The following is a 21,425-nucleotide window of genomic DNA, read 5'->3' as shown; positions in this document are numbered from 1 at the left end:
GTGAGTGACAGGCGCCGGGCCTAGCGCTCTGGGTCCGGACGAGCCCAGCGGAGCCGACCGAGCCCCTGGAATCACTCGGGTCACGGTTCCTGAAGTGAAACGCGAGATCGGTTACTGGAATCTCGGGGCCCGGGTTGGGCCTGACCGAGGGTGCCTGCGGAGCCCTAAGTGAGCTCATAGCGGGTAACGGGGGGAAGGGGCTCCGCGGGCGGGGCGGAGGCGCGCAGCCGGAATGTTTTGATGGCGGGGGCGCGCGGACGGGGGAGCGCGCGGGCGGCGGGGCCGCGCGCGAGGTTGTCCGCTGTTGGGAGCCGAGCCCTTGGCCTGGCGCCGGGCGACCCTGGGGCGCACTGGGCTCGGGTCTTGGCGGCTGGGTGTGGGGAGGCAACCCAGCCCACTGGGGCGATCTGCTGTCGGACTGGCTCGATTCTTCCAACATCCGCAGGAACCTCTGAGCCCAGGCCCGGCCAGCCCGGGCTCCATGACCCTGGGTCCACACTGACCTGGTCAGTGGTGAGTTCCCTGAGGGCTTGGTCAGCTCCTTCTGACCCAGGGCTCTCACTGACCCAGGGAATCCCACTAGGGCCAGGCTGGGCCGTGTTCCAGGGCCCCAGGGTCTGCACCGACTGGGTGAGTGCTATCTAAACATGCCTGGCTCCAGGGACCTAGGGAACCCACACTTTGCCCAGGATCTGTGTCTACAGTGACCCAGTCAGGATTTACCCTCCAGGAACTATGCCTGTCTGCTGGGTGCTGCTAGGGAACCAGGGGAAGGGGGTGATCAGAAAGGTGCTGTTCAGAAAGACCCTGTTCTTGGGTTTTGGATTTGGGGCTTTGAGGACCCTGAGAGGCCTGTAGAATATTCTGAGGCTGAGGTGGAGCGATGGAAAAACAGTCTGGAGGGGCTGCCTGACCTCAGGTCTGTACTGATCCAGTCTTTACAGGTTCAACAAGCCACTTCTTGGGATGAGTTGGATGAGTGGCCCTGTATAGTACAACCAGAGGAAGGGCACATAGCCGTAGTGCCTCTTCCCCACTGCAGCCTCCCTGCCTGCCTCATGCTTGGCCTCCTCTTAGTTGAAGGTGGGTGGGCAGGGGGGTTGGGTTTCTTTCTGTCCCCAATCCCCACTCTCTGGGGCCTGACACCTTCTCCTCCAGCAGCTGCAGAGCCAGGGCATCAAGGGCTGGATTGGAGCAGACGCTGTCCATGGAGCTGGTAGGGCCATGTGCTTATCTCAACCTTTGTTTACAAAATGCTTCCGAACTTCTAGTCTCTTGGGAGACCCGGGTTTCTCCTGGAGGGCAGAGGGAAGTCCCCTTATCTCCACTGAATAGAAGATGAAACAGCCCCTGCCCTCCAGCAAAGGGTCAGAGCCTGGCTTCAGACCGGCAAGACCTCAGTAGACACTCAGTAGAGGGTCTGGGAATGACTGATCTCCCAGGCCCTGAGCTTGCTGCTCTCCTTTGGTAACTACTCCTCTGCCTTTGAGCCAAGAAGACTGGTAGTGGAGACCAAGCCCAAGGATTCTTTCTCACTCTTTCTGGTCTACTAGGCAGGACAGGAGACAAGCAGCACCAAAGTCTGAACCTGGATCTCTTTTCATTACCGGCAGGTGGACAAAGTGGACAGGGGGTGGTGGTGATGGCGCAGTTTGACACTGAATACCAGCGCCTTGAGGCCTCCTACAGTGATTCGCCCCCTGGGGAGGAGGACCTATTGGTGCACGTCCCTGAGGGGAGTAAATGTGAGTGCTTGGAAACAACAAGGGCGCCAGGGCATGGGGAGAGAGTTGGTGAAGGAACACGGAGGGAACAAGGGGCTCATGTTCCTACGGGGCTCTGACATCTCTGCTCCTATGCCCACAGCACCTTGGCACCACATCGAAAACCTTGACCTCTTCTTCTCTCGAATATCCTTTGTGTCTCTGTGTTGGAGCTCTGGGAACTTTATCCCCTCCCTAAGCCAGGCCCCTCATGGGAAGTTGGGGTGGGTCTGATTCTAGTCTCTGGAAGGGAGGTGGAAGTTTTCTTAACACTGAAAGAGGTTGAGGAAATAACGATTGTTATAGATAATGATACCCCAGGTTTACCAAGAACTACGTGCCTTTCACTTTGTGGTGTCAGTTTATAAGGAACCTCTTTAAAGGTGATCTTTCTTTTTGATGGGACGCTAATAACTATAATAATATCTTTTGACTTATTCTGTGTCAGCTCTGTGTTAAATACTTCACGCATACTGTTTCATATCTAATAGTTCTATGAGACAGGTGCTATAAGACAGGTGCTATTATCTATGAGACAGGTACCACCGCAGACAAAAGTTTAGAGAGGGTAAGTAATTTTGGCCAAAGTCACACAGCTTGAAAGTCATGGAGCCAGGACTTAGGTTCAGGTATGTGACACCAAAGTCTGTGCTCTTAACTGCTGTCTCTATCAACCACATTTTTCTTGACAATTCTACGTTTATAATCTACACCAGAAGAATGGCTTCACTTGCATGCTCATCGGGGAGATCTTTGAGCTCATGTAAGTCTAAGAAGGGATGGTGATGTGGTGAAGGACTACATGTCAGTCTTTCCTTGAGCTCAGCCCTGGCCATTCCTGCCAAGGCGGCTCAGTCCTAGGCTCAAAACTCTGCAGACTCTCAGAATTCAGGGACTGGGTGTGGCACCAAAATTTCCAATCTCATTTTTTTTTTAAATCTCCCCTATAAGGAATGCTTTCCAAGTCCTATCTCTTCCATGAAGAGAACTGACTTGATCATTTCATTAGAGCTCCAATGGAATGGGCATAGTTCAGTCTGGAGGTCTTAGAGATGCCTGCCACTTAGTTAAAAAAAGTCTGTTCTGCTTTGGTTAACAGCTTTAGAAGGCAAAGAGCTTTCTAAAAGGGAGGAGCCATATGGTTTTGCCAAAGGGAATGGGATTGGGAAACCTTCCTTCAATAAGAAAAGACTGTAAACCCCCTAAGGGCTTCTAAATACTATCTCAAAAGGAAATCTGGGACTGGGAAGAAGAAACCACAATCAGAAGATCTGTGAGAATCTAGTAAGTGGTGGCAGAGATTACTACTGGTGAGAAAAGCCGGCTGATTGTGTGGCGCCCTGAGGCTAAAAGGAAAAAGTAGTAGCTGGTTTGGGTCTTAGAAGGTCCCTGGGGCTGAGCAGTAAGGAGAGCCCCCTGGGAGTTCTCCAGCGCCTGCGTGTCCCTAGAGGCTGTTGTCTGTAATCTCCTTCTGCTGCTTCCAGACTCTTCTCTTTCCCCACACTGTTTCACTGGTGCTTCTCTGACTCCTGGACTGTGGCCCCTCTTCCCAACTCCCCAGGCAGTTCCTCTTTGTGGTTGCCTTCACCACCTTCCTGGTTAGCTGTGTGGATTATGACATCCTATTTGCCAACAAGATGGTGAACCATAGTCTTCACCCTACCGAGCCTGTCAAGGTCACTCTGCCAGATGCCTTTTTGCCTGCCCAGGTCTGTAGTGCAAGGTAAGGGCTGCAGAGTTCTGCTAACAGGTGGGGAATGGAATGGAATGTGAGGTAGTCACACATCCCCTAGAACACAGACTCGGCCTCGCCACATCCTTCAGGATAGCATCGTGTCTCCCAAGACTCCCCAAGGGCCACCCCTCCTTCCTTCCTTTTTCCTCCCCACTAGGATTCAGGAAAATGGCTCCCTTATCACCATCCTGGTCATCGCTGCTGTATTCTGGATCCATCGGCTTATCAAGTTCATCTATAACATTTGCTGCTACTGGGAGATCCACTCCTTCTACCTGCATGCTCTGCGTATCCCCATGGTGAGACTGGGAAGTTGAGCGGTTAGCACCACAGCCCAAGATGGCTTCTGTGGCTAGGGAAGGGTGGGGTGTATTCCTGGGCCTCGGGCATCCTCATCCGTCACTTGGTAGGTCAGGGAGTGTCTGCTTAAAGGCTCTGCGCGCGGCTAAGCATAGGACCTCACGGCTAATGCGGGGAAGGAGTCGGGGCAACAGCCCACCTTCCCTGCCTTGTCTCTCTCCCACCCTACAGTCTGCCCTTCCATACTGCACGTGGCAGGAAGTGCAGGCCCGAATTGTGCAGACCCAGAAAGAGCACCAGATCTGCATCCACAAGCGCGAGCTGACAGAGCTGGACATCTACCATCGCATCCTCCGTTTCCAGAACTACATGGTCGCGCTGGTTAACAAATCCCTCCTGCCTCTGCGCTTCCGCCTGCCCGGCCTTGGGGAGGCCGTCTTCTTCACCCGTGGCCTCAAGTACAACTTCGAGCTGATCCTCTTCTGGGGACCTGGCTCTCTGTTTCTCAATGAATGGAGCCTCAAGGCTGAGTACAAACGTGGGGGGCAACGGCTAGAGCTGGCCCAGCGCCTCAGCAACCGCATCCTGTGGATTGGCATCGCCAACTTCCTGCTGTGCCCCCTTATCCTCATCTGGCAGATCCTGTACGCCTTCTTCAGCTACGCCGAGGTGCTGAAGCGGGAGCCCGGGGCCCTGGGAGCACGTTGCTGGTCACTCTACGGCCGCTGCTACCTCCGCCACTTCAACGAGTTGGAGCACGAGCTGCAGTCCCGCCTCAACCGAGGCTACAAGCCCGCCTCCAAGTACATGAATTGCTTCTTGTCACCTCTGCTGACGCTGCTGGCCAAGAACGGTGCCTTCTTCGCTGGCTCCATCCTGGCCGTGCTTATTGCCCTCACCATCTACGACGAAGATGTGCTGGCTGTGGAACACGTCCTCACCACCGTCACACTCCTGGGGGTCACCGTGACCGTGTGCAGGTGGGCCAGGGGCAGCAGGCAGGAGCAAGCAGGCTAGCGTTCCTGGGAAAGGCTTGCCTCTCACGGGGACCCTGATCCCCCTAGGTCCTTTATTCCGGACCAGCACATGGTGTTCTGCCCTGAGCAGCTGCTCCGCGTGATCCTCGCTCACATCCACTACATGCCTGACCACTGGCAGGGTAATGCCCACCGCTCGCAGACCCGGGACGAGTTTGCCCAGCTCTTCCAGTACAAGGCAGTGAGTGGAGTTGGAGTTAGGGCCTGCTAGAGACTGGCTAATAGCTCGGTGGTAAGGGCTGGGATCCCTCCTCCTCTCTTATGATCTGGGTCCCCTCCCTTTTAGGTGTTCATCTTGGAGGAATTACTGAGCCCCATTGTCACACCCCTGATCCTCATCTTCTGCCTGCGTCCACGGGCCCTGGAGATTATAGACTTCTTCCGCAATTTCACCGTAGAGGTCGTTGGTGTTGGAGATACCTGCTCCTTTGCTCAGATGGATGTTCGCCAGCATGGGCATCCCCAGGTACCGGGAGAGGACGGGCAGGTGGCCAGAGGCGATGCCGGCATTGTCTTTGGGCAAACTGAGCCAACGAATCACCACAAAAAGGCAGCCCTGCCTCTGGGCAGCCACTGCCCTGCCAGGGCGCACGCTGCTTGGTAAACCGGAGCTAGGGCTGGATTTTAGCCTTCAACTTGCACCTTTGGCCACGTTCCCTTGAGAAAGGCACAAACCGAACAACTAGTCCAGCACGCGACTACTCCTGGGGTGGGGCACCGGGGCCCCTGGACAAGATACAGCAGCACGTTGTGGTCCGTCCTTCAGGGGCACAGCCTCCCCTCTAGCAGGAAAGGTACAAAAAGGGTTCCCGTCAGAGGACAGTCCTGCTCACTGTAGCCTCCCTTGTGCAGTGGCTGTCCGGTGGGCAGACAGAGGCCTCAGTGTACCAGCAAGCTGAGGATGGGAAGACAGAGTTGTCCCTCATGCACTTTGCCATCACCAACCCCGGCTGGCAGCCACCACGTGAGAGCACAGCCTTCCTCGGCTTCCTCAAAGAGCAGGTTCAGCGGGACGGAGCAGCGGCTGGCCTTGCCCAAGGGGGTCTGCTCCCTGAAAATGCTCTCTTTACGTCCATCCAGTCCTTACAATCTGAGTCTGAGGTGTGTTCCTGGGGCCTGGGCGGTGACGGGCAGCGTGTGCTCCAGGTGCTGGGAGTTGAGGACTGGACGTGGGGTGGAAGGGCGTACCTACCCTTTCGGTTTCCTTCTGTCTGTTAACTCTATTCCACTGAGTCCTGACACCCAGGATACTGGGGGACCCCGCAGCCTCCCTCCTGCCCGGGGAAGTCTACCCACCCGTTTTCTTTCACAGCCACTGAGCCTTATTGCAAATGTGGTAGCCGGCTCCTCCTGCCGGGGCCCCCCACTGCCCAGAGACCTTCAAGGCTCCAGGCACAGGGCTGAGGTCGCCTCTGCCCTGCGCTCCTTCTCCCCTCTGCACCCGGGTCAGGTCCCCACGGGCCGAGCCCCCAGCACCATGACAGGCTCTGGGTGAGTAGAGGTGGGCCGCGATGGGAGGACTTGGGAATAGACGCCAGCAACTTCTGCGGGTCAGAAATGTTGACAGCTGCTGTCTGTCTGTGCTGGGAGGGACAGGGTGGATGCCAGGACAGCCAGCTCCGGGAGCAGCGTGTGGGAAGGACAGCTGCAGAGCCTGGTGCTGTCGGAATACGCGTCCACCGAGATGAGCCTGCATGCCCTCTATATGCACCAGGTGAGTGGGCAGGAAGGGGCCGAGCCATGGGATCCAGGTGGCCGCTGAAAAAGAGAGGGTTTGGGGTGTGGAAAAGCAAGACCTGGGCTCAGAACCCTTCTCTGCCTTTTACCCACTCTGTAATCTCCATTCCCGCATATACCCTTTTACTATCCTCTTTAGCCAAGCTTACTTTCATCCAGCGCCTTTACCCGCTTTTTCCCTTGCCGAGAATCCACTTCCCTGAGATATGCGTACGGCTCCCCCGTTCTCTTTATTCACGTATCTGTTCTTATCTCCTCTGTGAGACCATCTCTGGCCACCCTGACTAAAAGCCTCCCTTGGCCACCCTCCTAAATCTTCCTGCTCTGTTTTTCTCCATAGCGTCTATCTGACATATTGTATTTTTCCCCCTCTTTATTTTGTTGTCTATAACCCCACCCCATCCCCCAGTATATAAGCCATACAGGGCTGGGATTTTTGTCTATTTTGTTCACCGCTGTAGTCCCAGCACCTAAAAAAGTGCCTGGCACTTAGATGCGCAACCCATCTGTTCTTGACTTACATGACTACACAAAGTGAGGGTCATTACAGCTCTTACATTACACACAGATTTGTTCCAGGGACCTGCGGAGAATTTAACCTGTAAGATGTCATATGTGTGTTAACACACTGTTAACATGATGGTTACTCTGGGTTAGTGATTCTGGGTGAGGTGGTAAAAATGGGAACTGGGGGATACCATGGTGGGGGGCAGCTGTTTCAGATATCCTGTCCCCAACTAATGAGCCCCCCCACTTTTCAGCTCCACAAGCAGCAGGCCCAGGCCGAACCCGAGCGGCACGTGTGGCACCGCCGGGAGAGCGATGAGAGTGGGGAGAGTGCCCCTGAAGAGGGGGGAGAGGGCTCCCGGGCCCCCCAGCCTATCCCCCGCTCTGCCAGCTATCCCTGTGCTACACCCCGGCCTGGAGCACCTGAGACTACCGCCCTGCAGGGGGGCTTCCAGAGGCGTTACGGGGGCATCACAGGTATCCAATGGCGGTTCAGGAGGACACAGAGCCTTGGGGGAAGGGTGGCTCTTTCCGAAGCCTCTTGGGGAGGAAAGAGGTCAGAGCAATCAGGCCCAAAGAGACTAACCCTCACCTCCACCCCGCATAGAACCTTTCTCCACATTTCTGTTTGGGTTAATTCTAAGGGTATGTTTACTTTTGTCTCTAGATCCTGGCACAGTACCCCGGGCTCCCTCTCACTTCTCTCGGCTGCCCCTTGGAGGGTGGGCTGAAGATGGACAGTCAGCATCAAGGCACCCAGAGCCTGTGCCCGAGGAGGGCTCGGAGGACGAGCTTCCCCCACAGGTGCACAAGGTAAGGGCTCCAGGACCCGAGAACAACTACCAGAAGTAGTAACTTCCAGGCTGAGGTCCAAGTCCCATGTGAGAGAAGGCAGCCCTCTCGTACAGAGATGCTGCTTCTCCCCTCCAACATACACTCCCGTTTTCTTCCCTCACCTACTCTGAAATCAATTTCTGAAGGAATCAAGCTTTCCTTTTCCTTTGTCTCTAGGCTTTATTTGGGTCAGCAGCTAGCTAAAGACTATATCCACTACTAACCCTTTTCTCTCCACAGGTGTAGGCAAGGCTGAGGAAGGTCCCTATGTCCCAGGATGGAGGCCACTGTTGCCCTGCCATCCCATCCTCCCGCCACGGAGGGCTTCTCTGAGTGTCGCCCGGCTCCACGTGTGTGGTGTTTGTGTGTCCGTGCCCGGCCAAGGGAGGTGCCAACGCTGGGCTTGCCACAGCCCCAGGAGAGAAATTGGGGGCCTAGGAACCAAGGCACACAGGACTCTAGCCTCATTCCCAGGACCCCCCCCCCCTTGGCTCAGAGTGTGGTGCTAGAAACTGGTCCCCAGCCCAGCCCCAGTACTGCCACCTTCGCACCTGCCCCTGCAAGTCTCCAGAGGACTGCCCATCACAGAAGCTGCCAAGCAGGGAGCACCTGTGCCAACTGTGGAGTGGGGAGGTTGGGTCTGGACCCTCAACGTCTGCAGCCTCCCTCCCTCCACCCTGAACAGATGAGCAGCTCAGGCTGTGGCCCTTACCTCACCCCCACTTCTCTCCCAGTGCTGCAGCCTGCTCACTTCTCTCCTGCTTCCCGCACATTACTGGCGTGTATGCCGCTTGCTCCCGTTCTGTTCGCTTGCTCCCGTTCTGTTCAGCTTTTGCTTTGCACTGGTGTGGAGGCCCTAGCTCCCAGTTCCCCTCATGCTATCTTTTGACACTAAGAAGGAAGGTTTCTAAATTGCAGGGGCAGGATAGAAATTATTTGCTGCCCTCTCCCACTTTTAGGATGGGCCCCTGGGAGACTGAGGCCATCCTGGCCCCCATTGCTGCTTATTGTACCCCTTTACCGCCTGCACTTGGGACGGACTGGGCTGGAGTGAGCCCTTGGCTGTCTGCCTCCCAGCAAGAGAGCTCTGGCCTGTCTCCCGCTGACCCCTAGAGGGGGATGGAGGCGCGACAGGAGGCCTTCGCCCTAGGCTTTGAGCTGCCGCGTTGCATGCTGGGATTCAGCTCCTACTCTCCGCCCCGCGCCTCGCCCAGGTCTGGTCCGCTGCGGGTGTGGTGAACCTTGCTGCCTGAGCTCGCAGCGGAAGGAGTAGGAACTGTGTACAGCTTGATAACCCTTAATAAAAAAAAAAAAAAGGGTCTTTGACCAGGTCTTGGCTTGTTTCCTCGCGCGGCTAGGATTCTGAGAACGAGTGGGTTGCGTCTGATCCCCCAGGTGGCTGGGGCCCTATAGGAAAGCGGGCCTATGTCGTCACTCAGCTAAACCGAGCCAGCGTGCTAGCAAAAGTGCCATTTCCTAGCCATGGTTCCGCGGAGGTCAAGGTCTCCCGCTGGACGTGCGGTCAGATTTCGCGCCCTGCGCACGTGACCAGCCCGACTCCGCCCCTGTATTTTGCCTTTCCCGCGTGCACCTTAACTCCCGGCCCCTTCAGGGAGCTTGGCCAATGGGGACCCTAGGTAGGGGCTGAGGCCGCCCCCCGGTGGGCAGGGCTGCTGCGCCAGAGCCGCTCCAGTCAGATGCTCAACATTCCTTTGGGCCCGGACTTGGCAGGAGGGTCCTGCCTGGGCTGCGAGCGAGGGGCGGACGGACTGCCGAAGACGGCGTACGTGCCCTGCGTGAGTGCGTGTCGGCGGCGCGTGCGCGAAGAGAGAGGGTAGAGTGGCCGGACCCACGTGTGTCCCTGCCCGAGAGGCCCGCGGCTTGGCGCCCCTTGTCTCCATGACCCGAGACACCCTGGCATTCGCGTCCCGCCCTGAGCAGCCGGTCCCGTTCTCCCTTCCCGCAGTCCCCGCAGCCTCGGCCGGCGGCCACGCATTACCATGGTGACTGTGGGCAGTTACTGCGAGGCCGAAGGGCCCGTGGGTCCGGTCTGGGAGAAGGGTGGCCTTAGTCCCTGCTTCTTCTTCACGGTTGTGCCCTCGATACTGATGGCCCTGGGGGCTCTGGCCTTGGTGCTAGCCCTTACCTGCAAGCGTCGGGAGTGGCCAGCTGGCTCCCGTGAGCTGTCTTGGAGCGCCGGCCCCCTTGTCCTTCCTTATGGGCTGCAGCTACTTCTGGCTACACTCCAGGTGACGCTGCCCCTAGCTACCCTGGTTGGCCGGGTGGGCACTACTGGGGGAGCCCCGCTGCCAGGCTACCTACTGCTGGCTTCCATATTTGGGACTCTGGCCAGCGCCTGTGGCCTGGGGCTGCTGGTGGTGGAACGCAATCAGGCCTGGCAAAGGCTAGCAATGGGCATCTGGATCGAGTTCAGGCACAGCTTGGGTCTCCTGCTCCTCTGGACTGTGGCGTTTGCAGCTGAGAACTTGGCCCTTGTGTCTTGGAACAGCCCACAGTGGTGGTGGGCAAGGGCAGACTTGAGCCAGAAGGTAAGGGACTTTGTGGGGAATGGAGAATCATGAGTGGCAAGGGCTGGGGAGAAAGACAGAATGTCTAGTCACACTGGCTCCACACTTTGGGATGCCTCTAAGGGAAAAAGGAGGAGGCCTGCTTGGCAGGTTGCTGATAGCCAGCTGGTGGGGTGTGTCTGTGCTGAGTCACTCTACATTTTTTTAAAGCCTGTTTGATGCTGGGCCCCTGAGCTGGGTGTGTGCCCTGCCCCATTCCCTAGCCCTGTTCTAAGTGGTAACAATGGCATTTTGGCCTTCCTTGATGCTCTCCCTACGCGTTTCATTCTAGGTCCAATTTAGCCTATGGGTGCTGCGGTATGTGGTCTCTGGAGGGCTTTTTATCCTGGGACTCTGGGCCCCTGGACTTCGTCCCCAGTCCTACGCCTTGAAGGTTAATGAAGAAGATCAAGATGTAGAGAGGTCCCAGGTACACCTGAATTTCTGAACCTTAGGGCCTGTCTTAATTTCATTGCCTGTCATCCTTTTTTGCCACCATAATACTTCTTTCTCAAATCTCAGTTTATGCCACACGAGGCTTTCTGACCTCATCAGGAATCATTTGGGGTCTAAGATAACTGGAAGCTGTAGTCCCATACCTTTTCCCTAGAGGGGTTTGGCTAGGGCACTTCCTTTTTTTTTTTTTTTTTTTTTTATTAATGTTGACTTATTTATTTTGAGAGAGTGTGTGTGCGAATGGGGAAGGAGCAGAGAGAGAGAGAGAGAGAGAGAGAGAGAGAGAAAATCCTAAGCAGGCTCCAGGCTCTGTGCTGTGAGTACAGAGCCCAATGTGGGGTTTGATCTTATGAACTGTGAGATCATGACCTGAGCCGAAATCAAGAATCTAGTCACTTAACCGACTGAGCCACTCAGGTGCCTCTAGGACACTTCTCTCTGATTTCTGAGCTCTCCTCCCCTATGTGTTTTACATTCCTAGGTTCAGTCAACAGAGGAAGCACCAGGCTCTACCTGGCGAGACCTTGGCAGGAAGCTCCGCCTACTGAGTGGCTACCTGTGGCCTCGAGGGAGTCCAGCTCTGCAGCTTGTTGTGCTCATCTGCCTGGGACTCATGGGATTGGAACGGGGGCTGAACGTATTGGTCCCCATCTTCTACAGGAACATAGGTGAGGGGGGAAGGAATGCCAGCTCAGCTCTTTCTGGTCCTTTATTCAGCCTGGTGAGGGGTGGGGGCCCAAACCTAGGAAGGTGGGACAGTGTTAGGAGCTGGATAATCAGAAAGAGGCTGTGGCTGGTGCCCGGATCGGTTTCTTCTGAAGAGTGTCCTGGGGGCCATAAGTGGTCTCTGACTTATTTTCTCCACCATAGTGAACTTGTTGACTGAGAAGGCACCTTGGAGTTCCCTGGCCTGGACTGTTATCACCTATGTCTTCCTCAAGTTCCTCCAGGGCGGTGGCACTGGCAGCACAGGTATGAGGGATTCTGCTATCCCCCTGGCTGGTATTGGTCCCTCCCTGCCTTCCTCCCCCAAGCATCCCTCCCCTGGCCCCTTGGGGTTCTCAGACTTTTCATGTCTGGGTACTGGGCCGATGTCATTTGGCCCCTAAGCTCTACTGAGGCCTCCCCTGGCTCCCCCCAGGCTTTGTGAGCAACTTGCGCACGTTCCTGTGGATCCGGGTGCAGCAGTTCACATCACGGCAGGTGCAGCTGCGCCTCTTCTCCCACCTGCATGAGCTCTCGCTGCGCTGGCACCTGGGGCGCCGAACGGGGGAAGTGCTACGGATTGTAGACCGGGGCACGTCCAGCGTCACAGGGCTGCTCAGGTGCCAGGCCAGTGGACATGGAGTGTGGGAGGGTGGGGCTGGAGACACAGGAATGAAGGGGCTGTCCAGAGAAAGCACCCAGCTTCAGCTGCCTCTCCATCCTTTTTTTTTTTTTTAACTTCAAGATTAGCATGCACCTGCTCTCATAATAAGACAAATAAAATGGAGCAAATATCTTATGTAATATCTTATAAATTTTACTTCTCCAAAGGTTCCCACTCCATCTAGTATGTTGAGTTCTGCTTTTTACATGTTTACACGTATATGTGGAGACTCACAGCACTAATATGATATTGGGGAGGGTTCTCATAAAACAAGCAGTATCATGACATAGGTATCATTCTTAGAGTTGCTTTATTAATAAGACATTAGGGAGATACATTCTTACTATGCATGAAGCTCCCTCTCATTCATTCTAATTGACACGGCATTCTGTGCTTGGGGCAGGTACAGTTTACTTAGCCACCCACCTCTTGAGGGTTAGTTAGCTTGATTCTGGTCTGTTGCTATTGAAAAACAAAACACTAGGGTGCCTGGGTGGCTCGGTTGGTTGAGCATCTGACTTTGCTCGGGTCATGATAACTCGGTTCGTGAGTTTGAGCCCCACGTCGGGCTTTGCACTGATAGTGCGAAGCCTGCTTTGAATTCTCTGTCTCCCTCTCCCTCTGCCCCGTCCCGACTCATGCACGAATGTGCGCGCGTGCACTCTCTCTCTCTCTCTCTGTCTCGAAGATAAATAAACGTTTAAAAGAAAAAAGAAAAAGAAAACACCACGCTGAAATTCCTGGAGGCAGAGTTGCTGGCTCTAAGCCCCTAAACCTTTCTTTGTCGCTTGACTTGCCCTCCTAGCTACCTGGTGTTCAACGTCCTCCCCACCCTGGCTGACATCACCATTGGCATCATCTACTTCAGCATGTTCTTCAACGCCTGGTTTGGCCTCATTGTGTTCCTGTGCATGAGTCTTTACCTCAGTGAGTGCTGTTTGGTGAAGGCGTCTCCCGGAACTACGCCAGGGACTCCCTTGGGCATGAGTCCCGCCCCCACTCAGGTGGCCCACCACAGGGAGGTTGTAGATCAGTGGACTTGAATAAGGTCCTCCTGCTCCCTAACATGATGGGTTGGCCTCCTCCTCTGCCAGGGGAACCTTAGCTCAGCCTGGATGGAGGGCCAGGGAAGGGCATCCTGGTCACATTAGGGGCCGCTGTGGGTACAGGGCAAGGAGAAACCTCATTTGTGTAACCAGATGCAGCTTAGCTTCACTTGGCCACCAATGAAGCATTTTCACACGCAAGGCTTTGCACAGGCTGCAAAGGTGTCTCTGTCACAGCCCCTTCCCTCAGGGAGCTTAGTGCTCTTTCCCTTTGGGAATCTGGGTCCCTGGCCTGTAGTACAGGGTTCACGTGTATGTGGCAGATAGCAGACATCCTCTTGTGGTCTCTGGTTTGGGGTGATGTCTTGATCGCTTCTCCCTCCTCCTCCTGTCCCTCGCAGTCCTGACCATTGTAGTCACTGAGTGGAGAACAAAGTTTCGACGTGCTATGAACCTACAGGAAAATGCCACCCGGGCACGAGCCGTGGACTCTTTACTAAACTTTGAGACGGTAATGAAGGCCTCGGTGGCAGTAGCGTGAGGCACAGTGGCTGGTGGAGCAGCGTGTCTGGGACCGGCGGGGCTTCTAGGGAGCTGGAAGGGGGGGGGGGGTGCTGTTTAAAATGAGGAAGAGGGGATTGGGGACCTGGAGGAAATAACCCAGGTGTAAATGCTGCAGCCACGTCTTACAACCGTGGTTTGAATTCATCAGGTGAAGTATTATAACGCGGAAGGTTACGAAGTGGACCGCTATCGAGAGGCCATTGTCAACTATCAGGTGAGGATGCTAGTTTGAGGCCTGCTGAGAGCAATGGCCTAGCCTCGCGGAATTGCCAGGGCCAAGAGGAGTACGGTTCTGGCTGAAAATTTGAGGTTGAAGATGCCTGGGCCCAGGTTTGGATTTGGTGAGAGTGTATATGTGACATCCTCCCCCACCCCGCTAACCCCTGCCCCGTATTATTGCCCCAGGATTTGGAGTGGAAGTCAAATGCTTCACTGGTTTTACTAAATCAGACCCAGAATCTGGTGATTGGACTTGGGCTCCTTGCTGGCTCCCTGCTTTGCGCGTACTTTGTCAGTGAGCAGAAGCTACAGGTCAGAGAATTGTGCTGGGGACAGGGCAGAGGGCCTATGTCTGGGCCCCCAGGTTCCTGGGTGGGAAGCGGGAAGGTGACAGCCTGAAGGCCTGTGACTCAGCACTTCTCTGTGGATCTTCACAAGGTTGGGGACTTTGTGCTGTTTGGCACCTACATCATCCAGCTGTACATGCCCCTCAACTGGTTTGGCACCTACTACAGGTAACTGATCTCCCACCCTCACCTGTTGAGGATGCACAGTTCTTTCCCCATCTCCTCAGAGGAGCCCCAGCCAGCACTGTTTTTGCAGGATGATCCAGACAAACTTCATCGACATGGAGAACATGTTCGACCTGCTGAAAGAGAAGACAGAAGTGAGTGAAGCGGGGGGGTTGGGAGGGGTGTGTGGGGAAGTGGGAGCCCACATGGTGTTCCTGGTGTCTGGAGAGTACCAGACCTATAATGGCAACATGCCTGGGTCCCACTCTCCCAGGTGAAGGACCTTCCTGGAGCAGGGCCCCTGCGTTTCCAGAAGGGCCAGATAGAATTTGAGAATGTGCACTTCAGCTATACCAGTGGGTGAGCCCCCCTTTTGCCATCTCACAGCCCCCTTTCCCACCGTCCATATGCAATCTTGCCCCCATTCCCCACCCTCCCCATCCCCACCCCCACGCCATCCCTGCTTCTCAGCCCACCACTGCCTAGAAAGAGAGCCTGAGCAGGGGAGGGGCAGGGCCCGGTAGCAGCTCTGCTGATGGAAGGGGGCACTGGGAGTGCAGCAGGCCTGCTGACCATGCCCACCCTTCCTTGCAGGCGAGAAACCCTACAGGATGTGTCCTTCACTGTCATGCCTGGACAGACACTGGCCCTGGTGAGAGGAGACCCAGCCCCTTGGCCCAGACTCCTTGAGTTTCCCTATTGTGGTGCTCATGGAAATTTGTGACCCAGGCTGTGGAGTCAGAATCCTGTCACAGTGGGCCACAGGATTGAATGTAGCAGCCTCCACGGACATTGGTGGCTTCTTGGAGAGCAAGCCTTAAAAGCCAGTGGGCCTGAAAATATTTTCCTTCTGTTTCCAATGCAACAGGTGGGCCCATCTGGAGCAGGGAAGAGCACAGTATTGCGCCTGCTGTTCCGCTTCTATGACCTCAGCTCTGGCTGCATCCGAATAGATGGGCAGGACATTTCCCAGGTAAGGTTGCTCGGGAGGAGTTTGTGATTTAGGGGCCTGTGTGTGAAAGAATAGCGTTCTGTGAAGTGCTGGCCACTCTCCAGGGAGAGAAGGAGATGTCACCCCTGCAGAAAGCTGCAGCAAGAGACCTCAGCCTTCTTGGCATTCCGTGGCCTATCCAAGTGAAGTAGTCATGAGCGTAAAAAGCGTATTTTCTCTTTGTAGACAGGGAAACAGACTCGGGAAGGTTGAGTGATTTGCCCCCACAGCTAGAATTATTTGGGGGGCTGGTGACAGGGTTCCTGTACCTCATCCCATGTGCTTCCCTCCAGTACGTCCTATCTCCCGGGCCTGGGGCAGTCTCACAGGCTGAGGCATATGGTCTCTTGGCCCCAGGTGACCCAGATCTCCCTCCGGTCTCACATTGGAGTCGTGCCCCAGGACACCGTCCTCTTCAATGACACCGTCGCCAACAATATCCGCTATGGCTGCGTCACAGCCGGGGACGAGGAGGTGGTGGCTGCTGCTCAGGCCGCAGGCATCCATGACACCATTCTGGCTTTCCCTGAAGGTGAGCTTCCCTGCAGAGTCCGTGCCCTGCCTGATTGAGTCCTGCTGTCCCCACCCCCCTGACCTCTGTTCCATCCCTTCCTGCCCGTCTGGTCACAGAAACCAAGTTTATTATGTGTGACTTGAGGGAGGTGGGCGATATTCACAGGATACGAGACGCAGGTGGGCGAGCGGGGACTGAAGCTGAGTGGTGGGGAGAAGCAGCGTGTGGCCATTGCTCGCACCATTCTCAAGGCTCCAGACATCATTCTGCTGGACGAGGTGAGAACCCTGGGCAGCCCAGTCTCCTCCTCCCTCCTTTGCCTGTGGCCAGGCCATTCCTGGTGGGCAGTTTTCCCTCACGGATAGATATCATGAATCCCGGCTTCATAAAAACACCTTACGCTTCTCAAGTGCAGACAGATTCTTTTTGATTCCCGAGGCCTCCCTCAGCTAGCAGCTGGCATCCTCCTTCCATGGGGATTTGGGGTGGCAGGGGCAGGTTTACACAGATCCTCTCTGTAGGCAACATCGGCGCTGGATACGTCCAATGAGAGGGCCATCCAGGCTTCTCTGGCCAAAGTCTGTGCCAACCGCACCACCATCGTAGTAGCACACAGGTACAGGACCGGGGCAGCAGGCGGCAGGGGGCCCACTCGTGTTGTGGTGCATAACCCAGTTCTGATTTCTCAGGCTCTCAACTGTGGTTGATGCCGACCAGATCCTCGTCTTCAAGGATGGCTGCATTGTGGAGAGAGGACGGTAAGGAACACAGCAGGATGAATAAGGCAGGGCCTCTGAATTGGGGGCCCCAGGAAAAGGTGAAATCCCAGGAGTTTCTGAAAGGGATCTCCCTTGCCAATCGCACTCATCTCTGTGGGCTGCTGGTGAGGACTCTTGGGGTTGAACTGATAGCTGGGACCTACACTTTCCACTTTGCCCCAGGCACGAGGCTCTGTTGTCCCGAGGTGGGGTGTATGCAGAGATGTGGCAGCTACAGCAGCGGGGACAGGAAGAAGTCTCTGAAGACACCAAATCCCAGACTGAGACACAGTGACAAGAGTTGTGGCCACTTCCCTCCAAGAGGAAAACTCAGAAGGGAATAAGATGTATCCCTTTTCCCAGTATATTTCATGCTGGGGTTGGGGTATGGTGCTAGCTATAGTGAGAGCAAAGAACCTTTCAGAAAAGCACTTTTTGGGGAAATAAAAGTGTGGACTATGCCAGGATCCTTGTGACTTTGATGTGGGGTACTGCCGTGGGCCTCTACACTTAAGTCAGGGGAGCATTCTTGATAGGACCCCCCTGGTTTCGGTTGTAGAGGAGAAAGAAACACAGCACTTGGAGGTCTTATTGACTGCCAAGATCCTTTATTCTTTGCAGGCCCCTCCTTGTCCCCTCGGCATGAAGCAGCCCCAGTGTAAGGGGATTACATGATGTAGGGAGCTGAACGGGGCCTGGCCGGCATCCCCCGAGGCCCAGCCGCCGGATGGTTCTAGCCGCTCTCTCCTATGCAGCTGGAGAGGCCAGTGGGGCCTTCTGTGGGCTGGGCTCCACAGCTGTTCCTCCTGATGCTCCCTGGAGGGGGCCTCCGTTTCTTCTTCTCCTCAGTCTTCCAGGCTGCTCCCAGCCTCCTCTCCCTCTGTACCCTAGAGGTGTGAGGGCCACAGTCCTCCTCAGCCGAGCCTCCCTCCCCAAGCCCAAGGCCCTAGCACAGGCTGCAGTTGGACGGCTTCAAGGTGCGACTTTGCGCCTGGAGCAAGGAAGGGGGAAGGAAGGGAAGGAAGACAGGGTGCGACGTCAAGGAAATGAGGGACAGTCCTCACTTCAGAGCCCAGCGTGGGCTAAAGTCACACCAAAAACAAAAGGATAACCACCATTCCACACTCTCTACCACTTGAAGAAAGCCCCCCAAACTCCCAACGCAGGACCTCAACTCCCCCCACCCAGTCCTCATACCTGCTGCCGTTGGTATTCTGCCTCACTTGCTGATAGTGCTTGTGCTAAAGCTAAGTCTTCTTCCTCCTGAGAACTGAGAGGGAGGAACAGCTTAAACTAGATGACAATAATATCTGAAGCATGAGTGTCTTATCTGTTAGGCATCGCCGTGCTAAGCACTTCTGAGTATTATCTCAATCTCCACACAACCCTATAAGTAGGTAGGTATTAGTACTGTTCCATTTTAGAGGAAACTAAGAACCTTATAACCTTATAGGTTAAAAGAACTTGTCAGAGATCATATAGTTAATCTTCATTTTGAGCCCAAGTGCCTAACCATCATGCTACATGGGGTTGGAGTAGTCCCTCGTACCTCCCTCCAATCTGAGCTTTTGCCCGCATCCCATTGTCTTTCACCAGAGTAGGTACCTTGGGACCTGGGGTTTGGTCTCTGCCAGGGACAGTTCTAGGGCTCGTTGCAGAGCCTCATCCTCACTCTGTAAAAAGGAGAGAGACCCGTTGCCTTGGACTTTATTCTCCGTGTGGGTTTCCTTCTGTCCATCCAACCTCTACCCAACTCACCAAGCCATTCTGCAGAGCAATCACCGGAGGGGCTGTCCGGGATGGAGACTGGGTTGTGGCTCTATGGCAGACATTCAAGAGGCTGAGGTCAGAGATGCAAAGGGGAAAAAGGGAGAGGAGAAACAGGCAGGCCTACCTGCTGGGAGAGGTAGATGAAGGCAATGTCCGACTCGGGCTGGGGATGGTGCTTGTAGAAGAAGCTTGTGCTCTGGAGATGGCAGCAAGTCTGTAGAGAAGAGACACTCTTGGCATGCTTCCAAGGATAGCTTGCAGGCTCCTCCCAGGCCTTACCCAGGAAGTCAGGAGGAGAGTTCCTCCAAACATTCTAGAAAAATAGGCACTTGAAAACGAAGCTAAAAGACTCCCCTAGCCAAAGGCAACAGGTTTGAAGCTCCCCAACTTGTAATGAAAGAGGCTGAGTAAGTTCCAAAAGGATGGGGAGATCCTAAAGGCACAAGTACTGGACTTGGTTGCAATTACCCTGCCCGGCTGGTTGGGTGACCCTCCCCAGAGCAATCATGGTCCAGTGGGTGACGGTGCTTGATGCAGAAGTTTCGGCCACAGCGTTCACAGGTCAGTTTCATCATTTCTCGCTGCCGGCAGCCAGAGCGTTCACACTTATTGGTGAAGATCTGAGGTGGAGTGGGAAGGTTTGCCTCTGCTGAGACTCTGACCCCCACTTCTCGAACCCCATCATAACAGCTGTTCCAGTTTGCAAGCATCCATGGTCCCAGCTAGGTCATGGCTAACCCCTCCAATGCTTACCTTACGTTTTTGCTGTGCTGGATCTGAGCGACAGTCTCGGTCAATATGCTCCCCCACAGCACGGTCAGGGGGCTCCCCTCTGGCCACAGGTACAGGCACATTACAGAGTGGGCATACAGGTACCTGGATATCCTAGAGTTAAGGAGCAGGGTTCAGTCTGTGGCCCGCTCCCAGTCCAACCAAATATCTGGTCCTGAAACAGCCTCCCTGAAAGAACCTGGATATGCCCCCTATAACGCACAAGGAAACAATGTTTGCACCGCTGAGCCTCAAAGCAATAAAGCAGAGGAAAAGAGAGGCAGAGGGATTCCGGAGATGCTGCATGCTTTCTCCACCCGCCCCCTCTCACCCTCAGACGGGCCCCCTCACCTTTTGATAAGCAGACCCACAGTGATGCTGGGCGTAGGCCACATGGTCTGCGCAGAAGATGCCCGAGCAGGCGTCGCACTTCAGCGGCAGAAAATCTGCAAGAAGTGGGTCGGATTGCAGGCCCAGCGGGACCTCGACGTCGTTCCCACTCACTCAAGCCTTCCACTCGGTAAGGAAAAACGGCCACCGGGTTTGCAGCAAACTATACCCGTTCCTAGGCTCCATCTCCTTAGCCACGCCCCCTTAGCCACCGCCCCCAACTTCGATCCCCGCCCTCCTCTGACACTTCCAGCCCCGGAGCCCACCCTTCGCCCCACCTTCAGCTCCAAGCCCCGCGGGCCCGGCCCCGCCCCCCGCGCGCTCCGCTCCTCACCCAAGCGCTGACAGCTCGGCTCGGAACAGTGAGCCCCGAGGTCCGGAAACTCCATCGTTGGACCGGGCGGGGCCGGCTGGCCGAAGAAGCGACGCTGATCGTGTCTAGGGCTCCCGCGCCGGGTCCAGGCCACGACCCCGCACTCTGGGGGGCTCCCAGCCCCGCCCTTTCCTCTCCCCCGCCCAGCCCGAGTTACCGGAGCCTCAGCCCTTCCCGACCAGCGGGGTCCCACTCCTCCCCCGGCGCGCGCGGGCGCACTGACGTCATCGCGCAGGGCGGGCACGTCCGGCGCAGTCTCGGGGCGGCGGGAGGAGCGCCCTTGCAGAGGAGAGCTCCGCCCTTCCCTGCTGGGTGAGGCGAGGGCGTGGCCGCGCGCGGGGCGGGGATCTTGCGCGCCAGTTTTGCTCCCAGAAGAGCGAAAGGACCGGCGAGGACGAGGGTAGATATCTTGGGGAAGGCGGGCTGGGGTAGCTTGGGGTCTTTTACAGTTGGGTCCCTTGCCCGCTTCTCGCTCTCACACTTTCCCTCTCGCCCTTTCGTCCGCTGCCACGGCTGCACTTCCTGTCCACGAGCTGAAGATTCCCATATTTCCTCGAAGTGCAGAATTTTCTCCGGATCTGCGGATCCTTCCTCCAGGTTTAGCTCTGATGCCCTTTCCGTAAGACTTCCCTGACCCTCCCCAGTACCTGCTCTGTGATCTCCCTGGTTCTGTGCTAGCACCCACATCACCTTATTGTAATCAACTGGTCACGCAGGCGCACATAAATGTACTGGGAAATCAGGGACCACGTCTCCCTAGTTCTGGGTCCCTAGCACCCAGCGCAGTGCCTAGAATTGTGTGGTTTTGTTTATGTGGGTTTGATAGTATTTCAAAAAGTGTGTTTAGAAGTAAAGTTGTTTTGCTGTAAGAATGAAGTAAGTTGTGGCAGGCTGTCATGGTCTCCTCTGTTCTCACAGGTAGGAACTCAGCCCCTCAACTGCTGAGGCGCCCCTGGGAGCTTATTAATAAAAACATATGGGCGCCTGGGGGGCTCAGTCGGTTAAGCATCCGACTCTTGATTTCGGCTCAGGTCATGATCTCACGGGTTGGTGAGATCAAGCCCCGAGTCAAGCTCTGTGCTGACAGTGCAGAGTCTGCTTGGGATTCTCTTTCTCTCTTTCTCTCTCTCTCTCCCCCTCCCCCTCTGCTCCTACCCAGCTCACTCTCTCTGAAAATAAAAATAAAATAAACTTAAAAAAAAAAAAAGCTTA

The 21,425-nt window shown here is 55.5% G+C and overlaps 3 protein-coding genes across 12 annotated transcripts; 2 read left to right on the top strand and 1 right to left on the bottom strand.

Moving 5' to 3' along the window:
• Positions 1 to 2: 2 nt before the first annotated feature.
• ATG9A (autophagy related 9A) lies at positions 3 to 9,252 on the top strand. 9 transcript variants are annotated; one of them, XM_053215818.1, is made up of 17 exons: positions 3 to 168; positions 936 to 1,083; positions 1,159 to 1,216; positions 1,614 to 1,745; positions 1,867 to 1,910; positions 2,462 to 2,526; positions 3,325 to 3,486; positions 3,656 to 3,797; positions 4,030 to 4,778; positions 4,863 to 5,016; positions 5,122 to 5,301; positions 5,688 to 5,936; positions 6,148 to 6,326; positions 6,432 to 6,549; positions 7,334 to 7,556; positions 7,747 to 7,892; positions 8,154 to 9,252. In XM_053215818.1, exons 4-17 carry the CDS (start codon positions 1,643 to 1,645, stop codon positions 8,157 to 8,159), a joined length of 2,520 nt encoding a protein of 839 aa, XP_053071793.1. In that variant the 5' UTR covers positions 3 to 168; positions 936 to 1,083; positions 1,159 to 1,216; positions 1,614 to 1,642; the 3' UTR covers positions 8,160 to 9,252. The 9 variants fall into 9 exon arrangements, with proteins under 9 accessions (XP_053071793.1, XP_053071792.1, XP_026905829.1 ...); XM_053215817.1 differs by lacking the exon at positions 936 to 1,083 and adding an exon at positions 446 to 513; XM_027050028.2 differs by lacking the exon at positions 936 to 1,083 and having other exon boundaries at positions 1,162 to 1,216.
• Positions 9,253 to 9,903: 651 nt separating this feature from the next.
• ABCB6 (ATP binding cassette subfamily B member 6 (Langereis blood group)) lies at positions 9,904 to 17,376 on the top strand. The gene is made up of 19 exons (XM_015066647.3): positions 9,904 to 10,462; positions 10,773 to 10,910; positions 11,418 to 11,604; positions 11,807 to 11,908; positions 12,078 to 12,261; positions 13,111 to 13,232; positions 13,753 to 13,862; positions 14,064 to 14,129; positions 14,321 to 14,446; positions 14,573 to 14,649; positions 14,738 to 14,801; positions 14,921 to 15,006; positions 15,241 to 15,298; positions 15,515 to 15,619; positions 15,995 to 16,169; positions 16,317 to 16,429; positions 16,673 to 16,767; positions 16,841 to 16,909; positions 17,093 to 17,376. Exons 1-19 carry the CDS (start codon positions 9,914 to 9,916, stop codon positions 17,202 to 17,204), a joined length of 2,538 nt encoding a protein of 845 aa, XP_014922133.3. The 5' UTR covers positions 9,904 to 9,913; the 3' UTR covers positions 17,205 to 17,376.
• Positions 17,377 to 17,488: 112 nt separating this feature from the next.
• ZFAND2B (zinc finger AN1-type containing 2B) lies at positions 17,489 to 20,438 on the bottom strand. Of its 2 annotated transcripts, none has more exons than XM_053215821.1 (9): positions 20,175 to 20,438; positions 19,802 to 19,896; positions 19,433 to 19,564; positions 19,148 to 19,299; positions 18,804 to 18,893; positions 18,668 to 18,728; positions 18,515 to 18,582; positions 18,107 to 18,179; positions 17,489 to 17,796 (listed from the first exon to the last, which is right to left on the bottom strand). In XM_053215821.1, the coding sequence occupies exons 1-9, from the start codon at positions 20,227 to 20,229 to the stop codon at positions 17,755 to 17,757; spliced, it is 768 nt and encodes a 255-aa protein (XP_053071796.1). In that variant the 5' UTR covers positions 20,230 to 20,438; the 3' UTR covers positions 17,489 to 17,754. The 2 variants fall into 2 exon arrangements, with proteins under 2 accessions (XP_053071796.1, XP_026906022.1); XM_027050221.2 differs by having other exon boundaries at positions 17,489 to 17,900; positions 20,175 to 20,437.
• Between the last annotated feature and the right edge of the window lie 987 nt (positions 20,439 to 21,425).

This window comes from Acinonyx jubatus, chromosome C1 (assembly GCF_027475565.1).
Source record: "Acinonyx jubatus isolate Ajub_Pintada_27869175 chromosome C1, VMU_Ajub_asm_v1.0, whole genome shotgun sequence".
Lineage (NCBI taxonomy): Eukaryota > Metazoa > Chordata > Mammalia > Carnivora > Felidae > Acinonyx > Acinonyx jubatus.
The sequence above is the reverse complement of the archived record's forward strand: the minus strand, read 5'-3'. Positions and strand labels throughout refer to the sequence as shown.